Source organism: Palaemon carinicauda, chromosome 30 (assembly GCF_036898095.1).
Source record: "Palaemon carinicauda isolate YSFRI2023 chromosome 30, ASM3689809v2, whole genome shotgun sequence".
Classification (NCBI taxonomy): domain Eukaryota; kingdom Metazoa; phylum Arthropoda; class Malacostraca; order Decapoda; family Palaemonidae; genus Palaemon; species Palaemon carinicauda.
Genome location: NC_090754.1, coordinates 25,262,610 through 25,279,058, shown reverse-complemented (window position 1 = coordinate 25,279,058; position 16,449 = coordinate 25,262,610). Strand labels below are relative to the sequence as shown.

General features: G+C 38.4%; 1 protein-coding gene across 5 annotated transcripts in view; it reads left to right on the top strand.

Moving 5' to 3' along the window:
* LOC137622931 (uncharacterized) overlaps positions 1-16,449 on the top strand; it is a 615,385-nt gene that overhangs the window by 305,464 nt on the left and 293,472 nt on the right. For all 5 annotated transcript variants that reach the window (XM_068353504.1, XM_068353501.1, XM_068353500.1 and 2 more), the window contains one exon: positions 13,892-13,993. In XM_068353504.1, coding sequence (XP_068209605.1) covers positions 13,892-13,993 — 102 coding nt within the window. The remainder of the gene's footprint in view (positions 1-13,891; positions 13,994-16,449) is intronic.

Below are 16,449 nucleotides of genomic sequence, written 5' to 3'. Positions count from 1 at the left end.
TCACTCGAAGTCCATATACTGAAAAAAGTTCAGTGATGAAGCAATTTTTCTCTGATCATGACCTCCGGGAGTACTGTCAGGATATGCTCTATGAATAAAGTAGATGAGCTTCGCCCTCAGTTGTTTCAGGGATAAGTTTGATCCAGAGGTTTCTCCTTTAAAGAGCTGTCCTCCCCTGAAGTCTGAAGTTCTACGAAGATAGACCTTTAGACACTCTACAGGACATAGAGAGACATCTTCCTTCAGAGGGCAGATTCTCCAGGGACCCCACCTCTTAGTGGGTAGCTCGTTCTTAGCAAGAAAGGTTGGATCAGGGAAAAGATTCAGTTCTCCCATTTCTGTGAACTGAATGTGGCCCTCATCTCTAGATAGGGCCACTATTTCACTAACTCTAGCCCCTGAGGCTATAGCGAACAGAAAAATAACCTTTTGGGTTAGATCCTTAAGCGAACAATCTTCATTGTTCATGCATGGATGAGGCATAATGTAGGACCTTGTCCAAAGACCAAGAGATGGGCTTTGGTGGTGCTGCAGGCCTAAGCCTTGCACATGCCTTCGAAATCTTATTAAAGATCTCATTCGCCAAGTCCACTTAAAAGGTATATAGAAGAGGTCTAGTCAAGGCTGACTTGCACGTAGTTATCGTGTTGGCCGCTAAACCTTGGTTATGAAGATGGATACAGAAGGACAGACAAAAGTTCATTGAAATCTCTTTCGGTCCTTTTGCTTTTACGAAAGCAACCCACTTTTTCCATGATGACTCATTGTCTTCTAGTTGACTTAGACTTGTATTCTTCTAAGAATTCTATATTGCCTTTTGAGATCCCAAATCTTTTCCTAACCGCTAGGGCGAAAAAATCATGCAATGAAGGGTTCGGGTTCTCAGAGATAAATCGCAGGCAATTAATCTCTGAACCCTCTGAAGTAGTCCTGGGTTCAGAACTAGGGACATCCTCAGCCTCCGTTCCTTCCTCAAAGAGGACAGATTGCTCTTGGGCTACCTGGGAGCCAACAGATCTACTCCTCCCTGGAAGGTCTCAGCATGTTGAGGACTCTCAGCAGGTGATTGGGTGGGATGAACTGGAAATCCAAAGTCTATCCCTTCCATTTCAAAGACATGATGTCTGTCATTTTTATTAGAGGATCCTTGTATGGGGCTACGTATTGAGGTAGTTCCTTGACGACGCTCGTAAAGAGGAGGTCAGACTGCAGTTCTGGGACTTGTTCCCATCTGGGAGAGAATAGGTCTGCCTCCGTGGACCATTCTAACTCCATCGGCTTGAGCCCGAGTAGAGCATCCACTGTCACATTGCGGATCAGTTGTATATGAACTGCTGACAGGTGCCATCCCTTTAGGTAAGGGATGGTTAACTACACCTAGACTGTATGAGACGTTCTCTAGCATTGTCGATTGCAACGTCTCGTTATCGCTTCTGATTAAGGAAGGACCGATATCGGTCTTTTTAGATCTCTTCGAGCGTTTGATGCTTGTTTTCTCCAGACTCTCAACGCATCTTGCAGCAGTGCTCTTAGCACTGGGTCTGTCTCTATTGCAAACTGGAGAGAGATCAGAGCTCCTCCTCGTTCGCGTTTTGGGAATCACTGATTACCAGAGTCTCTTGACTGACCTTGCCATCTCCTTTTACATTCCCAAAGGAAAGGAGAGTTGGTGTGACCACAGGCTTCAATGGCTTTTTCGCCATTGAAACCCTTGAGCTGGAGAGAATCGAGACTTCTTGAAGCTTATCTTGCATCCGCGATTTTCCGGGGACCGGATTATTTCCTTGGATGTTCGTAGACCAGCCACCTTGGGTGCTGCCAGCCCCGACTTTCAGGTCTGATAAGACTACGGGCACCCTTTTTTGCAACGGGGTCCTTAAGTTCAGAAGGATAAACATTCTGAACTCGTTGTTTTATTTGGATTTGTTGAGTGGCGACAAGTCTAGAATGACACTGAATTTTCTTGAGTCCTTCTCGTAGACACACAACGGCCTTCCCTGGAGTTCGGTGGACTATAGTTTCCTTACCACCTGTATGCTCTAGAGCTCTCAGGTAAACTCCTCCAGGAGGGTTTTGGATTATAGGAGGAGTTGAGGAAATGTTGGTTACATCTCCACCTCCCATCTTAGTCCCATCTTGATTACGCCATGGACCCAAGGATCGAAGGTCCAGCGATCCTAAAGGAACCTCCCTCCTACCAGAAGCATTTCTATGCTTCGAGTGATCAGTAGGATTATATCTTCGACCACCTGCCTGTGGCAGCGCGGTCACTACAACTGTGGGATGATGTTGAACAGCTCGAAATGAATTTCCAGACCTTTCCGTCTTCCTCTTAGGTTGGGGACCCACAACCGTGGAAGACTCTCTTTTTGAAAGGATACCCCACTTTTGGAGAAGTCCTACTTTCTCCGTGGTGGCGTTCTTAATCACTTTCCTGACTACCTCGTCTAAAAAGAGGTCTTTACCCCAGATGTTGGAAAATATTAGCTTTCTTGTTTCGTGTTTTGCTGTCGCGTTAGCGAACACAAACTCCCTACATGTTCTTCTAGCCTTTATAAAGGCATAAAGGTCTTTTACCAAGGTAGCCATATGTATTTTAGCTAATACCTTGAGCATGTCTGGGGTATCTTGATGAGCTGAACAGAACTCTGTGTAGTTTTGTAGAGATAGGGAGGCTGCGAGTCTCTCCTTTGTCTCTTGTTCATCATGTAAGAGAAACTCGGATAATTTAGGGAGATTTTCTTTAAATTGTTGACTGGCGACATCCGCTTCAAGTCTTCCTACTGTGAAAAGGTTAAGTGGGCTTCCTTCCAGTTCTTCTCCTGTCTGGGAAAGGCTAGTGACAGACGCTCGCACTCCTTGAGTGAAGGACACGGTTTACCTGCCTCCACTGCCTCGGTGACATATTTAAATACTTTCTCCGTAAAGGGGAATGAAATTGAAGCAGGAGCAAGAAAGGAAGAGTGCCTGTTACGTGGTGTTAATACCTTCGACACCAAGTAACCTGCCTTTTCTATGCTACTTGATAGGATAACCTGTGCTTTATCATGGTCGAGAATCATAACCTCCTTTGATTCCGTTCCTTTTCTTAACCTTGGTTCATCCATCAGTCTAACGAAACATTTAGGAAAAGCGTCAAAGCTTGGCCTAAACTTGTCCAAAGGAACAGCACCTATCTTCTCTGAGATGTAGAGTTTGCCATTCAAAATCTGCATCAGCTCCACAAACCTCCAGGGATTGGTTTTGGAGCCTGTCGAAGGTCTTGATCTATGGGTCGTTTGTATGACCCTTGAGGAGCGACAAGTGGAGCTTTTTCAAGGCTCTACCTTGCATTTCGCCTCCTGCTTTTCACTCTGTTTGCACAAGTTTTCTATTAGATTCCTCACTTGGGCCCATAACTGGTCCATTCCATCTAATAGAGGGATAGAAGGTGGAGATATCGTTGTCGCTGGCTCTAGAGCCGGAATAGAAGGAGACAATTCCAACCTGACCTTCTCCCTTTCTTCCCGTGGGCACTTTCTGCGCTCCTTCCCAAAGGTTATTTGGCCGTCGGGAGATGTACCTCGTGTCTAGGGTACCACTATTTCCTTACTTTCTGTTGGAAATAGTATCCTACGCATCTTGTCATTAGGCAGGTAAGGTCTCGGAGAGATTTTCTGAAAGCCTCTCATCCAGTTGCGTAGCTTGAAACGAGCTGCATCCCTAGTCTCTACCGACTTGGGATTCTTGAAACCCTCGGACAATAAGGTCCGACATACTTTGCAAGCCTGCGTATTCCAATAATGTAGGGTTTAGGAAATAATATTGCAGGGGGCATGAAACCTGCATGCATTATGTCCGTAAAAACACTTACTCTTAGTTTTGCAGAAGACTGCAACACATGACATCTGGTGTTCCTCCTGTAAAAAAAGGAAAACAGAATGAGTATACAATTGATTATCTCACTGATAACCAATATATCAAAAAGTCGTATCTTAACAGAATAGCTTAGGATAGCAAGCTATAAAGGGATAGTAGAAGACACACTTGTGTATCTTCCGCACAAGGGTACCCAAGATATGTTAGAAACAACTACTGTATAATCGTACTGTAGTTTTCTATTTGCAGTATGCACTATACTGGAAATTACTGGCTACGGTATAATTATATATAGTGTGATCCAGCCAATGTGCTGCCTTTATGGCAAGCATCTGACTGCACGGTCCAGCTGGCATGATGCCAACTGGACTGGGGAAAATTAAAGACATATATCCGTGTATCCCACCCAACCTATTTGCTGTGACCTCCCTTCCAATATTAAATCACAGAGTTTCCTGATCATGGAGACTCAAGGATAAGGGCTCTGCCCTTTAAGGGTTAGGAGTGTAATCTCCGGTCCTTAAAAATTTTAATATTGCAGGGTAATCTGAAGACTGATTTCTAATCAGAATCTTGAAGAAATTAAATTCTTTCAATATGAGATTGGGTTCCACAAATACTTGGGTAGGATACTCAAAATATATTGGAAAACACTACTAGCATAATATATACAGTAGCTTTCTATTTGCAGTATATCCTATACTGCAAATATACTAACTGCCTGCATAAACATATACTGTAGTTCAGCCAGCATGTCGTCGGCATAGCTAGTTTTTGCCGGCATATCCAGCCTGCTAGCTAAATGAGAGAGAGAGAGTATGGAGAAAAGGCTACCTAATACTGTGTATATATACAGTAAATATGGATGTAAAAATCTTATTTTACTACCTTTCTCCAGAAAGAAGGTTCAAATGGAAGGGGAGAATGTAACATTCAAGCTTCCATCCAGCTACAGTACTGTCGTCAGCAAGGTCCTGTCTAAACAGTGCCGGCCGGCAGTATCAGTACAGTCGGCGTGCTGCCGGTTGAGTCAGCACCAATCTGTGCCGGCCTGGTAGGCAGTACCCCGGCAACAGACGCTGTTGCTAGCAGTCCAAGGGAGAACTGAAGAATCTTTGGTAACAGAAGGGACTTCCCACTCACAGCCAACATGGCCAACAGCTGCCCCGGCAGCTGCCCTGGCTGCCTGCCAGCAGCCATCATGATTGCCGGCCGGCAGCTGCCATGACTGCCAGCCGGCAGATGCCATGACTGCCGGCCGGCAGATGCCATGACTGCCGGTCGGCAGCAGATGTCATTACTGCCAGCCCGCAGTTGTCATGACTGCCTTCCACTGAAATAGCTACTGGCAGTCGGACAACGGCTGAAGAGAGGGAGTCTGGTCGATCCTGGCAACCCACCGGCAACGGGAAGGTTGCAGGGAGTCGCCAACATAAAGGGATAGAAGGGAAGGGAAAAGAGAGTCCTGTAAAAGGTACAGCAGGAGCTGGCCATAGCCTGTCCTGCCTTACCTAACAAAACTCCGTTCCTATATTAGAACTATCCCATGTGGCTAAAGAATCCTATTCCTTAGCCTAGGGTTAGATTAATACAATAAAGAGGTTGGTAGCACCCTCGCCACCACCTCTAAACAGAAAGGAAACGGGGTTCTAGTGCCGGTATCCCCTAAGCAATAGAAGAATTCTATTCTTCAGCTTAGGGTCAACCAATGCAGGACTAGTCTGCTAGGCCACAGGGAGAAGGTATCATATCGTACAGACCCTTCAGGAGTGGCCTAGGGAGGTCTAGCCTCCTATGTCGGCAGCCTAACCTAGCAAAAGAATTCTATTCATCTTGCTAGTCAGCTACCGACTACAGACTAAATACTCTGAGATTCTGGCCCAAACCCAAAAACCTGCATCTGCGGTTACAGTGGAACAGCAGAAAAAACCGTAGGATAGTCATGCCTGAATTAAAAATTCGAGGCCGACCCACTAAGGTTGTAGCCTAAGGCTACACTCAGAGGGAATGAGGGATTACCCTTAAATCCCTTTTTGGAGACGTGTAATGTTTCATCTAATTTAAGAGATAACTATCTCTGCATGAATTGAAATCACAATACACGAGGGTAATCGGGGAAATGTCAAAATGTATAATAAAACGCCTAGGTTAGGTTACCTAGGCAAGACGAGACCTCGGTTACCTCACTCATCGAAACTCTTAACTATACGATCGACACAGAAAGGAAAATTATGCACATTATAAATATCTTTACAAGTATAATTTGCCTAAATAGCTTACATAATCAATTAATTAACTAATGCTATTTAAAACCGGGAAGTCGTTCTACTAACTAAATAACATATGCCTAACGAACGACTGTTGCCCAGGGCACCTCCGGTATGAGGCTTAGCTTATAAACACAAATTACTTTAATTTCACTGTGAAACAGGAGCTAAAAATTACTCATTGTATAGACCCAATACTTAACTTTCCGAAGGCGAAAGAAGTTGGAGAATGCATGATAAAAATCCTTGTAAAACGATCGAAAAGTTAGATCAACAGTGGACACCACTAAGCACAAAATTAGGAATGTTCGCCATCTTGGGAATGGCGCTGTTGTGGTGGTCAGTAGTAGTACAAGAACGGGGGCAACCTTGATACGGCCCCCCTTCTATTCTGCCATGTCCCCCTTGAAGCGTAAATGCTATTAGGGGTGCAGATTGCTATGTGGCATGTCAAGAATACGTCCTCTGACATTATGCGATATCCTTGAGAGAGAATTTAAGGATATTCGCTCCAGGAGTTAGAATTCTAGGACCTTAAGGTTTAATTCTCTGGGAATATCACTGTAGTAACATATATCCCTTAGGAAGCTACTTTAGGAACTACCATCAGGACGACATGGCTTGAGCCCAAAAATAAAGTTAGGTTTGTTAGTATGGGAACAAATGACAAATTCAGAGATACTTTGTATTTTTCCTTAGTACAAACCTGTAGTTATTTATATAAATTGGCCCACCATCACCTGTCCCCCAGAAGTCCTGCCTGTAATCAAAAAGTGACGTGGCTCACGGCCGTGAGAGTATATGTAGAGGGAGTTTGGTAACCCCCCGCCACCCCTGGCTTACCCCCTCAAGCAGCTAGGCAGAGTTGCCACCTCACACTTTTAGTTTAATGGCTATCTTACAGCTTTGCTGAAAGATAATCCACATAGATAACTACAGGTTTGTATTAGTTAGGGAAAAATACAAATTATCTCCTTTTCTGGGCTCAACCTGTGTCGCTCCGTGAAATCATAACAGAGAAATGGTCCCAAGCTTGGGAACACTCAAAAATAAGGAACTGAAATTAAAAACAGAACATGTAATTAAGAGAGTTTAATAACCAAACAGAAACTATCAAAGTACAGAAGACAGGGAACTTTTCAAAATAAACAGCCAGATATACTGGTGAAACTCTCAAGAATCAAAAATTTAAATATAACAAATAAAGGCATAAATACATAATACACATCATAAACAGAAGGTAGGGTGTAAACCAATGAATAACAAAGGAATGGTAGGGAGAGTAGGCTAGTCAGGTTACGGCCCCATCTATAAAGGGAGACAAGGCAAAAAAGAAAAAATGGGAGTAAAAAAGACAGGACCTAATTATAATGGTTCTTCTATATCCGGAGGAACTATATTCCCAGCTGCCACTGCTGCAAATTCAAAGGCCTCCAAAGATTTCAAATAGTGCCGTTTAAAGACTGTAGGTGATTTCCAACCGGTATATCGTTTCAAGTCTTCAAAGTTCATGTGATGGAAATAATTAACCGAGGTCGCCACTGCCCGGACATCATGGGCATGGGGGACTGAATGAGGATTGGCTTGTTTAATAAAGTAAAGAATCTGCTGCCTAATCCCCTTCAGGGAAAGTGTTCCTCCTCGTTCTCTAACAAACAAAGGGCCTGAAGACGTATCAGAAGTTTACTTAAGTAAGCTTTCAGAGTGTAGACAGGGCACAGGGAGAGATCTTGAGATAGTGGAACAATCTTCCACGGAGGACCTCTCCAGACGAAAGAAAGTCAATGTGACCCGGCTCTCTAGATAAGGCCGAGAGTTCAGATATTCTGGCTCCAGAAGCTAAGCTTATCTAAAATAACGTTTTTCTAAGAAGCGTGAAGTAGGAGCTTGAGTCATTATCAGTGTCAGAAGCCAATTTAAGGACATCATTGAGAAACCAAGAGACCGTATGTGGACGGGTTGACGGTTTTAGTCTAGCACAAGCCTTGGGAGTAGATGAGAAATATGAATCCGTAAGATCAATATAGAACCCTAATTGAAAAATTTTCTTCAAGGCAGACTTAATCGTGGTAATAGTACTAGCAGCTAGCCCCCCTTCAAACAAAGTTCTGAAAAAGGTAACAGCCAGATTGGCAGTCATTGTCTGAACATCCGAGTCCTTCAGAAACATCGCTAACTTCTTCACAGCAGAATCATAGTGCCGAAGACTGGAATCCCTCTTATCCGATTCCAGGAACAATGTGTTTAGGGGGTCTATATCAGCATCCATCTGAGCCGCAAATTTCATGAAGTCCATAAAGTTAGGGCACTCAGAATTCTTGAGGAAGCTGAAACATTGCGAGTTTGTACTGTTTGGGACAACATTGGGTTGGGAATCCGTCAAGGATGGAGACAGTACTGTTCAGTGTTTTTCAACTTGAATATGTACTAATTGATATGAAATTAATTGTAAATAAATAATTATACTAAGGAAAAATTTGTTACAATCTATTATTTATTTACCGAACTGAAAGAAAACTAAATTGCTATGTTTGATATGCATGGTAGCGTTATGCATTCGTACACACCACACATTACAGTTCATTGTGGTTTTTAACTTGAATATGCACTTATTGATATAAAATTAATTCTAAATAGATAATTATTAAACTAAAAGGAAAATTATGTTATGATCTGTTATTTATGGAAATGAAAGAAAAATAAATTGCTAATGTGTTTCATATGCGTAGTAGCTTTGTGGGTTAGTACATACAATACACTTGTTTATTATGTTTTTTAATTTAGAAATGTACTTGATATAAAATTCATTGTAAATCAATAATTTTGATATTAAAAGGAAAAAATTTGTTATCTGTTATTTATTTACCGAAATGAAAGAAAAATAAATCACTCTTGTATTTGATATGCGTAGTAGCATAGTGCTTTCGTACATCCAATACAGTTTTCTTCATTGTGTTTTATGAACTTGCAATTGTACTTATTGCTGTAAAATGAATTGTAAATAAAACGGATTTTGACGTAGGAAAAATCTATTTTTGGGTAAGATAGCCATATCGTCTTGATGGAAGTTCCCTTCGGCTGCTTCCTACTGTATAATATTTCTGCGAGTGATATTACAAGAGAATTACCGTCAGGTATCCTGGATTCTAACCCCCGGAACGACTATCTGAAGATATCGTGTATAATCAGGGACGTATCCGAAGATAACCATAGATATCTGCACCCCCAATAGACTTTGCCCAGTCTAATCCACTAAGGGGAAGGATAAGTGAGGACCCGTTACATATCCTGTCACCTTACGGTGCCCTCGTATGTCTGAATCATGAGATTGAAAGGAAAAATTTTTTTTAATTGCTACAGTAATGTGTTTGATATTCGTAGTAGCATTGTTTTCATACAGTACATACAATGAAATAATGTTCATTGTTCTTTTTTATCTTGAAAATGTACTTATTGATATAAAATTAATTGTACATAAATAAGCATGAGATTAAAAGGAAAAAATATGTTACGATCTGTTATTTATACTGTATACTGAAATTAAAGAAGAGTGTTTCGCAAGTATGTAAAATTTTCTTGATTATTTAGTACACAATTTATTTTTAGAAAAAACTGCGATACTGACCACTGAAATACTTGCTATCAATACTCAATGTTGATGATAGGAATGATACTGTAATATTACTCGGTAATGAATCAGAAGGAAATCACTGGATTTGCTAGGTCTCCTTCTAAGTAACGCCTCTTAATAAGAAATAAATTGGATCCGGAGTGGCTTTCGTGTTGTGATTTTTTCATGTGATGAGTTCCAAGCCCTACAAAAACACCACATTAAATTTTATAATGAAGCTATAACCACAGTGAAATACATTTGAATCATTCAATATACCTAACTTAACTGTTAATATCAGTAAATGAATTAGTTATTAGAGCATAAAACAATAATAAATGGAAAATAATACAATACATACAGTACAATACTGTACATATACGAAATATGCAGTACCGAATGTACTGTACAGTACTATCATTATAGTTACCCTTACTATAGAAAGGTACATTTTCTATCATTCATAAACAATCCATTTTACTAAACTCACTCATAGTTTTACCGGTAACTAATTTATTGTAATACAATGAATATTCATTGGGAAATGTCAATAAACCCTTTCACCCCCAATGGACGTACCGGTACGTTCTTGCAAAACACTGTTATTTACATGTTTTTGCATATTTTTGATAACTTTATGAGAAACTTCAGGCATTTTCCAAAAGAATGAGACCAACCTGACCTCTCTATGACAAAAATTAAGGCTGTTAGAGCAATTTAAAAAAAAATATAGCAAAATGTGCTTGAAAGTTCAACATAAAAGGGTAAATAACTTTTTTCTGGGTCGATCTGTGACGGCCGGTGAAAAGGGTCCTTCTTTTCACTTTTCTAATATAAATCTTCCAAATATACTAGAGAAAGATAAAAGCATGGAATGCAGAGGTTACTACCATCGCGTGATCACCTTGTTTTTTTTTTTTTTTTTTTTTCTTCCACACATGTTTAAGCTATTTAACTGTAATACAAGTAAGATTCATTGACGTTAATATGCATGTTAACTTACTTTGTAGAATGAATAAACTTTAATTATTCTGTAAGTAGTTTTCTTAACTGTAATTTATTTACTGAAATGAAAGAAAATATATGCTTATGTCTTGATATGAGTAGTAGCATTGTGTGTACATACATACAATACAGTGCAGTACTGTTCATTGTGCTTTTTAATAAAAAATTGTACTTGTTGATATATAAATGTCAATAAATAATCATGACATTAAAAGAAAAAATGTTACGATCTGTTATTTACTGAAATGAAAGAAAAATATATTGCTAATGTGTTTAATGTACGTAGTAGCATTGTGCATTCGTACATACATTACAGTTCTGCTCATAGTGTTTTTTATTAAAAAATGCACTACTTGATATAGAATTACTTGTAAATAAATAATCTTGGCATTTAAAGGAACACATACTGAATGTTACGATATGTTATTTATTTACCGAAATGAAAGATAAATATATTGCTAATTTGCTTGATATGCATACATAGTAGCAATGTGTTTTCTTACAATACAGTTCTGTTCATTGCGTTATTTTAATTTGAAAATGTTCTTATTGATATAGAATTAATTTTAAATAAATAATCATGACACTAAAAGGAAAAAAATATGCTACGATATGTTATTTATTTACCGAAATGAAATAGAAATATATCACTAATACTTGATATGCGTAGTAGCATGTACATACACACAATACAGTACTGTTATTTGTGGTTTTTAGCTTAGAAATACTGTATACTTACTGATAAAAAATAGGAGTGCAGGATCTTACAGCAGTAACTAACTTCAAGGTAGGGAGATAACCAATTGGAGAGCAAGAAGATGGTGGCAAGATCACAGTTGGGCGGCGTACGAATTTCAAAATTATTCGTGGCGCCGGACGAATTTTGTTTCATATTATGAGGTGAAAAATCTTCTCATTTCGTTTCTTATCAATTTTGTATACTGAGACTTTCGTATCAAGAGGCATCACTGTACAGTACTTAATTTCTTAAATTTATGACAATTAGTACTGTACTCATAACTACTGATTTGGACCCCTGAAATACTGTGTAACGTTCCTTGATGTTTTGATAGTGGGAATAGTGATATTACTTAGTAATGAATCGAAAGGAAATCTCTCGATTTTCCAGCTCGCCTTCTGCCAGAATTAGGAAGGCACCAGACGTGATGTGAACATGACAAAGAAAATCTTGTGAAATATGTAAAACCATTCTTTATTTTTCTAGCAATAAATGAAAGAAAATACTAACTTACTAAGCAAAAATATTTCATTTTCACAATATAAAAGAAAATATATTAATTCATTAGGTAAATATTGATCTACTATCAGAGGTTAAAAAAAAAAATAAAACCAGCATAAAGAATTAAATTCTGTCTTAGTTGTAAAGTCAATTTACACTAAATAGTACTCATTAAGAGCAATACAGACCACTGAAATACTTTGTATTGTACTCGGTATTTTCATCATGTTATTGCTTACATTAATCAATAGCTTATTGAAAAGAAATCACTCCATTTGCTTGCTTGTTTTCCGCCAGAAATATGACGTTACCAGACATGTGAACTCGGCAGATATTAAAACATTTTTAATCAATTTTTTTCAAATGGGTACTGTATATTATCAATGTAATAAAATACTAACTTGCCAAGATGAATTAGTTTATTCTTATACAAGAAAATAGATTATTTCTAAGGTAATATTTGTCCTTTTAGTGTACAATTTCCAACAGACTTGTGATGTCATCACAGTGAATAAGTGGCTGAAAAGCAAACAGTCGCAAGTCCCAATGGTCGTAATTCGACAATTACCTGTGTTTATTTGGATACAGGTCAGGCACAGGGTTTAGGTAACTTACAACTATTGAAACTTTTCAAGGAATTGAGGGACAAGCTGTATCACAATGACTGGCTCTCCGGAACAGCGGGCTTCTACAAGTGAAACTTTTAAACCAGAGCCAGGATAAGATATTGATTGGGGGTCAGATATACCTTTTTATTTTTATGTAAAGACTTTTCAAGGCTCTACCAACAAAGAACGGTTCAAGCGTCGTGTCATTTAACTTATTCTAATATGACTTAGCATATACAAGAATTTGTTTCTGCTAGATTGTAGCCAAGCTTATCCAGGGCTTTGGATAATTAGGTAAATAAAGTGGATAAGCAAGCTGGTATACAATCGTATTTTTTATTAAATTTCCTATTTTCTACTAAGAAAATTTAAGTGTATTTAACTTGGCAGTTACAATCCTTGACTATTCCCAATTGGAACCATTAATAGAACGGAGTACTGTAGAAGATCATTAATACAGTATAGCAAGATTTTGGAGATGCTCTCCTTTGCTCATTCTCTTGTGAAAGCTACTTCTAAATTAAATACATCCATGGTAGCCTATTGGAAACATCCCTGTCTCGCGGTCGGTGAGCCAGGACTTTAAGTCTCAGTCATGCATGATGGTTTCTAATAGTGTCTGCAATTGTACCCTTTTTTATGAGTTAGGGATGCAGGTTTAGGGATAGCCTATAGGTCTTTCTTCTGTGTTGTCAGCAGCCATTGCCTTGCTCTCCCTGCTCCTACCTTTGGTGGAGAGGGGGGCTAGGACAATGATTATATTAATGTGTGATTGTTACTTTCAGCTATATATTGAATATTTGTAAGATTAGGGGGACAAGAATGTGGAGATTTTGAAAAATAACCATTTCATAAGTGAGAATTTTACTATTGTAATCTCTCATTATCTCTTATATGCTATAATTTTAACTGAAACTATTACTGTATATGTGTATGGCTATAAATTTGAATATGGAGGGGGTTAAGGATGAGGAAGAAGTAATGGATCTTTGGTGATAGAAATGAAAATATCAAACACATTTTATATATATTTCTTCAATACAAACATTATGTCACTATTTAAGTTCTGTTGCAGCTACTTCATACAACACAGTAGGTGAACTAGTTGCCTTCTGGGACCTATTGAAACATTACATGCTTATAACACCAAAATGAAGTAGCAGGGCATCCTTTTCTTTCATCTCTAAAGATGAAATCTGTTGGATTTAGTACAGAGTTATGAAAATGGTTTTGTTAAGTTAATAGTTTTGTATTCTAAAATAATTATTTTCTATAAATTTTATAGTTTTTTATATTTTTTCAGAGCCCTTGAGCAAAATACGGAAGAGAGAGAAAACGTTGACGACAGTGACGATTCAATAGCAGGTTTGTTTCAAAGAGCTGATCCTAAATCTACATTCCATGGGTAAGTAATAAAGCACTTTAATATTCTTCCCCACCATTATCCCTACAGTAAGGGGTCAGTTTCCTTATGCACCCTCTCTAGTGCATGATATCAAAGGCATCCTCTTCCACCAAACCTCTCCCTCTTAATGAGAGAATGCCTTGACGTCATATGGTTTCTTCATATTGTTGAAGGATTGTGATGGGCAAGAGGGCTCTCGAACTTGGGGAAATTGCTCCCAAAGTTCAAATCTAAATTTCTCTCCCTTTCCTCTATTTCTCCTGCGCAATATTACTTCGACCTTCTCCTAATTTTATCAACTTTCTTTTGTCTTGCTCTCCTAACTCTATGAGTATTATTTCTCTTGAGCATATATATATATATATATATATATATATATATATATATATATATATATATATATATATATATATATATATATATATATACTGTATATATATATATATATATATATATATATATATATATATACATATATACATATATACATATATATATATATATATATATATATATATATATATATATATATATATACAGTATGTGTGTGTGTCTGTTTGTGTGTGTGTAGATGTATGCATATATATAAATATATATATATATATATATATATATATATAATATTTATTTTATTTGTTCATTTATTTAGTTATTTACTTTATTTTTTTTAAATGGCGTGGATATTTCCACATTCGTTATTACTGCCTGCTTAGACGAATGGGAGAAAGGATCACGGTTGGGAGGTATTCGCATTCAAAGCTATATATGAGAGTATTGGATGATCTCAGCCATCCCAAAGATGGTTTGGACCTTTTTGGCGGAACTGCTGTCAAGGGTTGGGTCATCGGAATCCGGGGAATCCAATCCTTGAGGTTGGACTCTTGTCTTCTGGCCGGAAGCCCATCATCACAGATATGGGGAGGATGATTCTATATTTTCTTGGTCTCAGTCCTAACAGGTGGGTTTAGCTTACACCTGTGCCTCTATATCTGTTTTGGTGCTATCCTTTGGGTAGGGTATGGAGTGGACCATCTGGGAATTATACTCTCATTGTGCTGATAGTGGAGAATGCAGATTTCCTTTCCAACATATGATACTTTCTTAGAATTCTCAAGCAGGTAACCTAACAAAACAACCAACAAAAAACATAAAGAAAATCCCACCCTTAACTATGGACCCTTCAAACCCTGACTTCTCATCCCCTGGATATGCTGAATTCCCCCCCCCTTCCCCCCCCCCCCCCCCCCCCGGCACTGTTAACGACCTCTGATAATTTGAATAGGGAAAGTTCTGTTGATGACCTCGGAATGGGAAAGAACCATTCTACTGATATTTCAAAATTGAGTAATTTGGGTAACACGAGGAAACTTCGAATCCTTCATGTTACCCAAATTCCAATAGAGACAAACTACGAGGATCTATATAAAGCATTTGAATGCTATGGATGTATAAAAGAAATAAGGATGAAACTTGAAGATGAAAATGGGATTCATGGATATCTTACAGTAGTTATGACAAAGCATTTAGTGCAATAAGTAACTTGAATAATATTAAAATGAATAACTTGAATGTCGCGGCTCCTCTCTTCGATAAGGTACCAAAAGATTTGGATGTGTATAGGCCTGCCGATTGGTTGGAAAAGAAGTGGATTTAGTTATACCCTCCCAGAAAAAGCCAAAACCACCAATGTGGCTTATAGCTGAATGAAAGGGGATTACAGGGAATTATTTTAGAATATGCAAATTAATTCAGAAAAAAGTAGCAACTATTACACCAAGCGATATATCTCGTTTTGGAAAAAATAGTTTCCTTATCCATGCCAAATCAAGTATACAGTCTGTATTACTGTCCAACATAAAAACAACTAATGATGACCTTAAGTTAGATGTCAAACCCCACCTAAATTTTAGCTATGGAAGGGGAGTAGTTTTCAACAGAGATCTGTATGAATTTACAGAGGCGGAGATACTGGCCATGTGTCCACTTAATGTATGGAAAGTTCACAAAGTCCCAGGTACATCAATGATAATCCTTACATTCCAGGATGCTGATGTACCCTTCCATATTATTATTGAAAACGAATTGATTAAAGTAGGACCATTCAAGCAGAAGCCACTGCAATGTTTTAATTGTTTTAAATTTGGGCACCCATCTAAGGTTTGCAAAAATGAGAAAATATGTGGTATTTGCTCCAAATCTTACCATGGAGAATGTGCACTTGGAGCCAGGTGTTTAAATTGCAACTCAAATTATAAATCCACAGACAAGAGCTGCGAGCTGTGTAGGTTGGAGAAAGCTGCCCTCAACGAATCTAATTTAGAACATATGTGTGGGACATGCCAAAAGACTATTAAATCAAATAGCTATGCTAAAGCATTAAAATCAAACCAACCTAGTAATGCCAATATTTCTAGAAAAAGAAATATACCATCTGATAAAATGTCAAATGACAATGT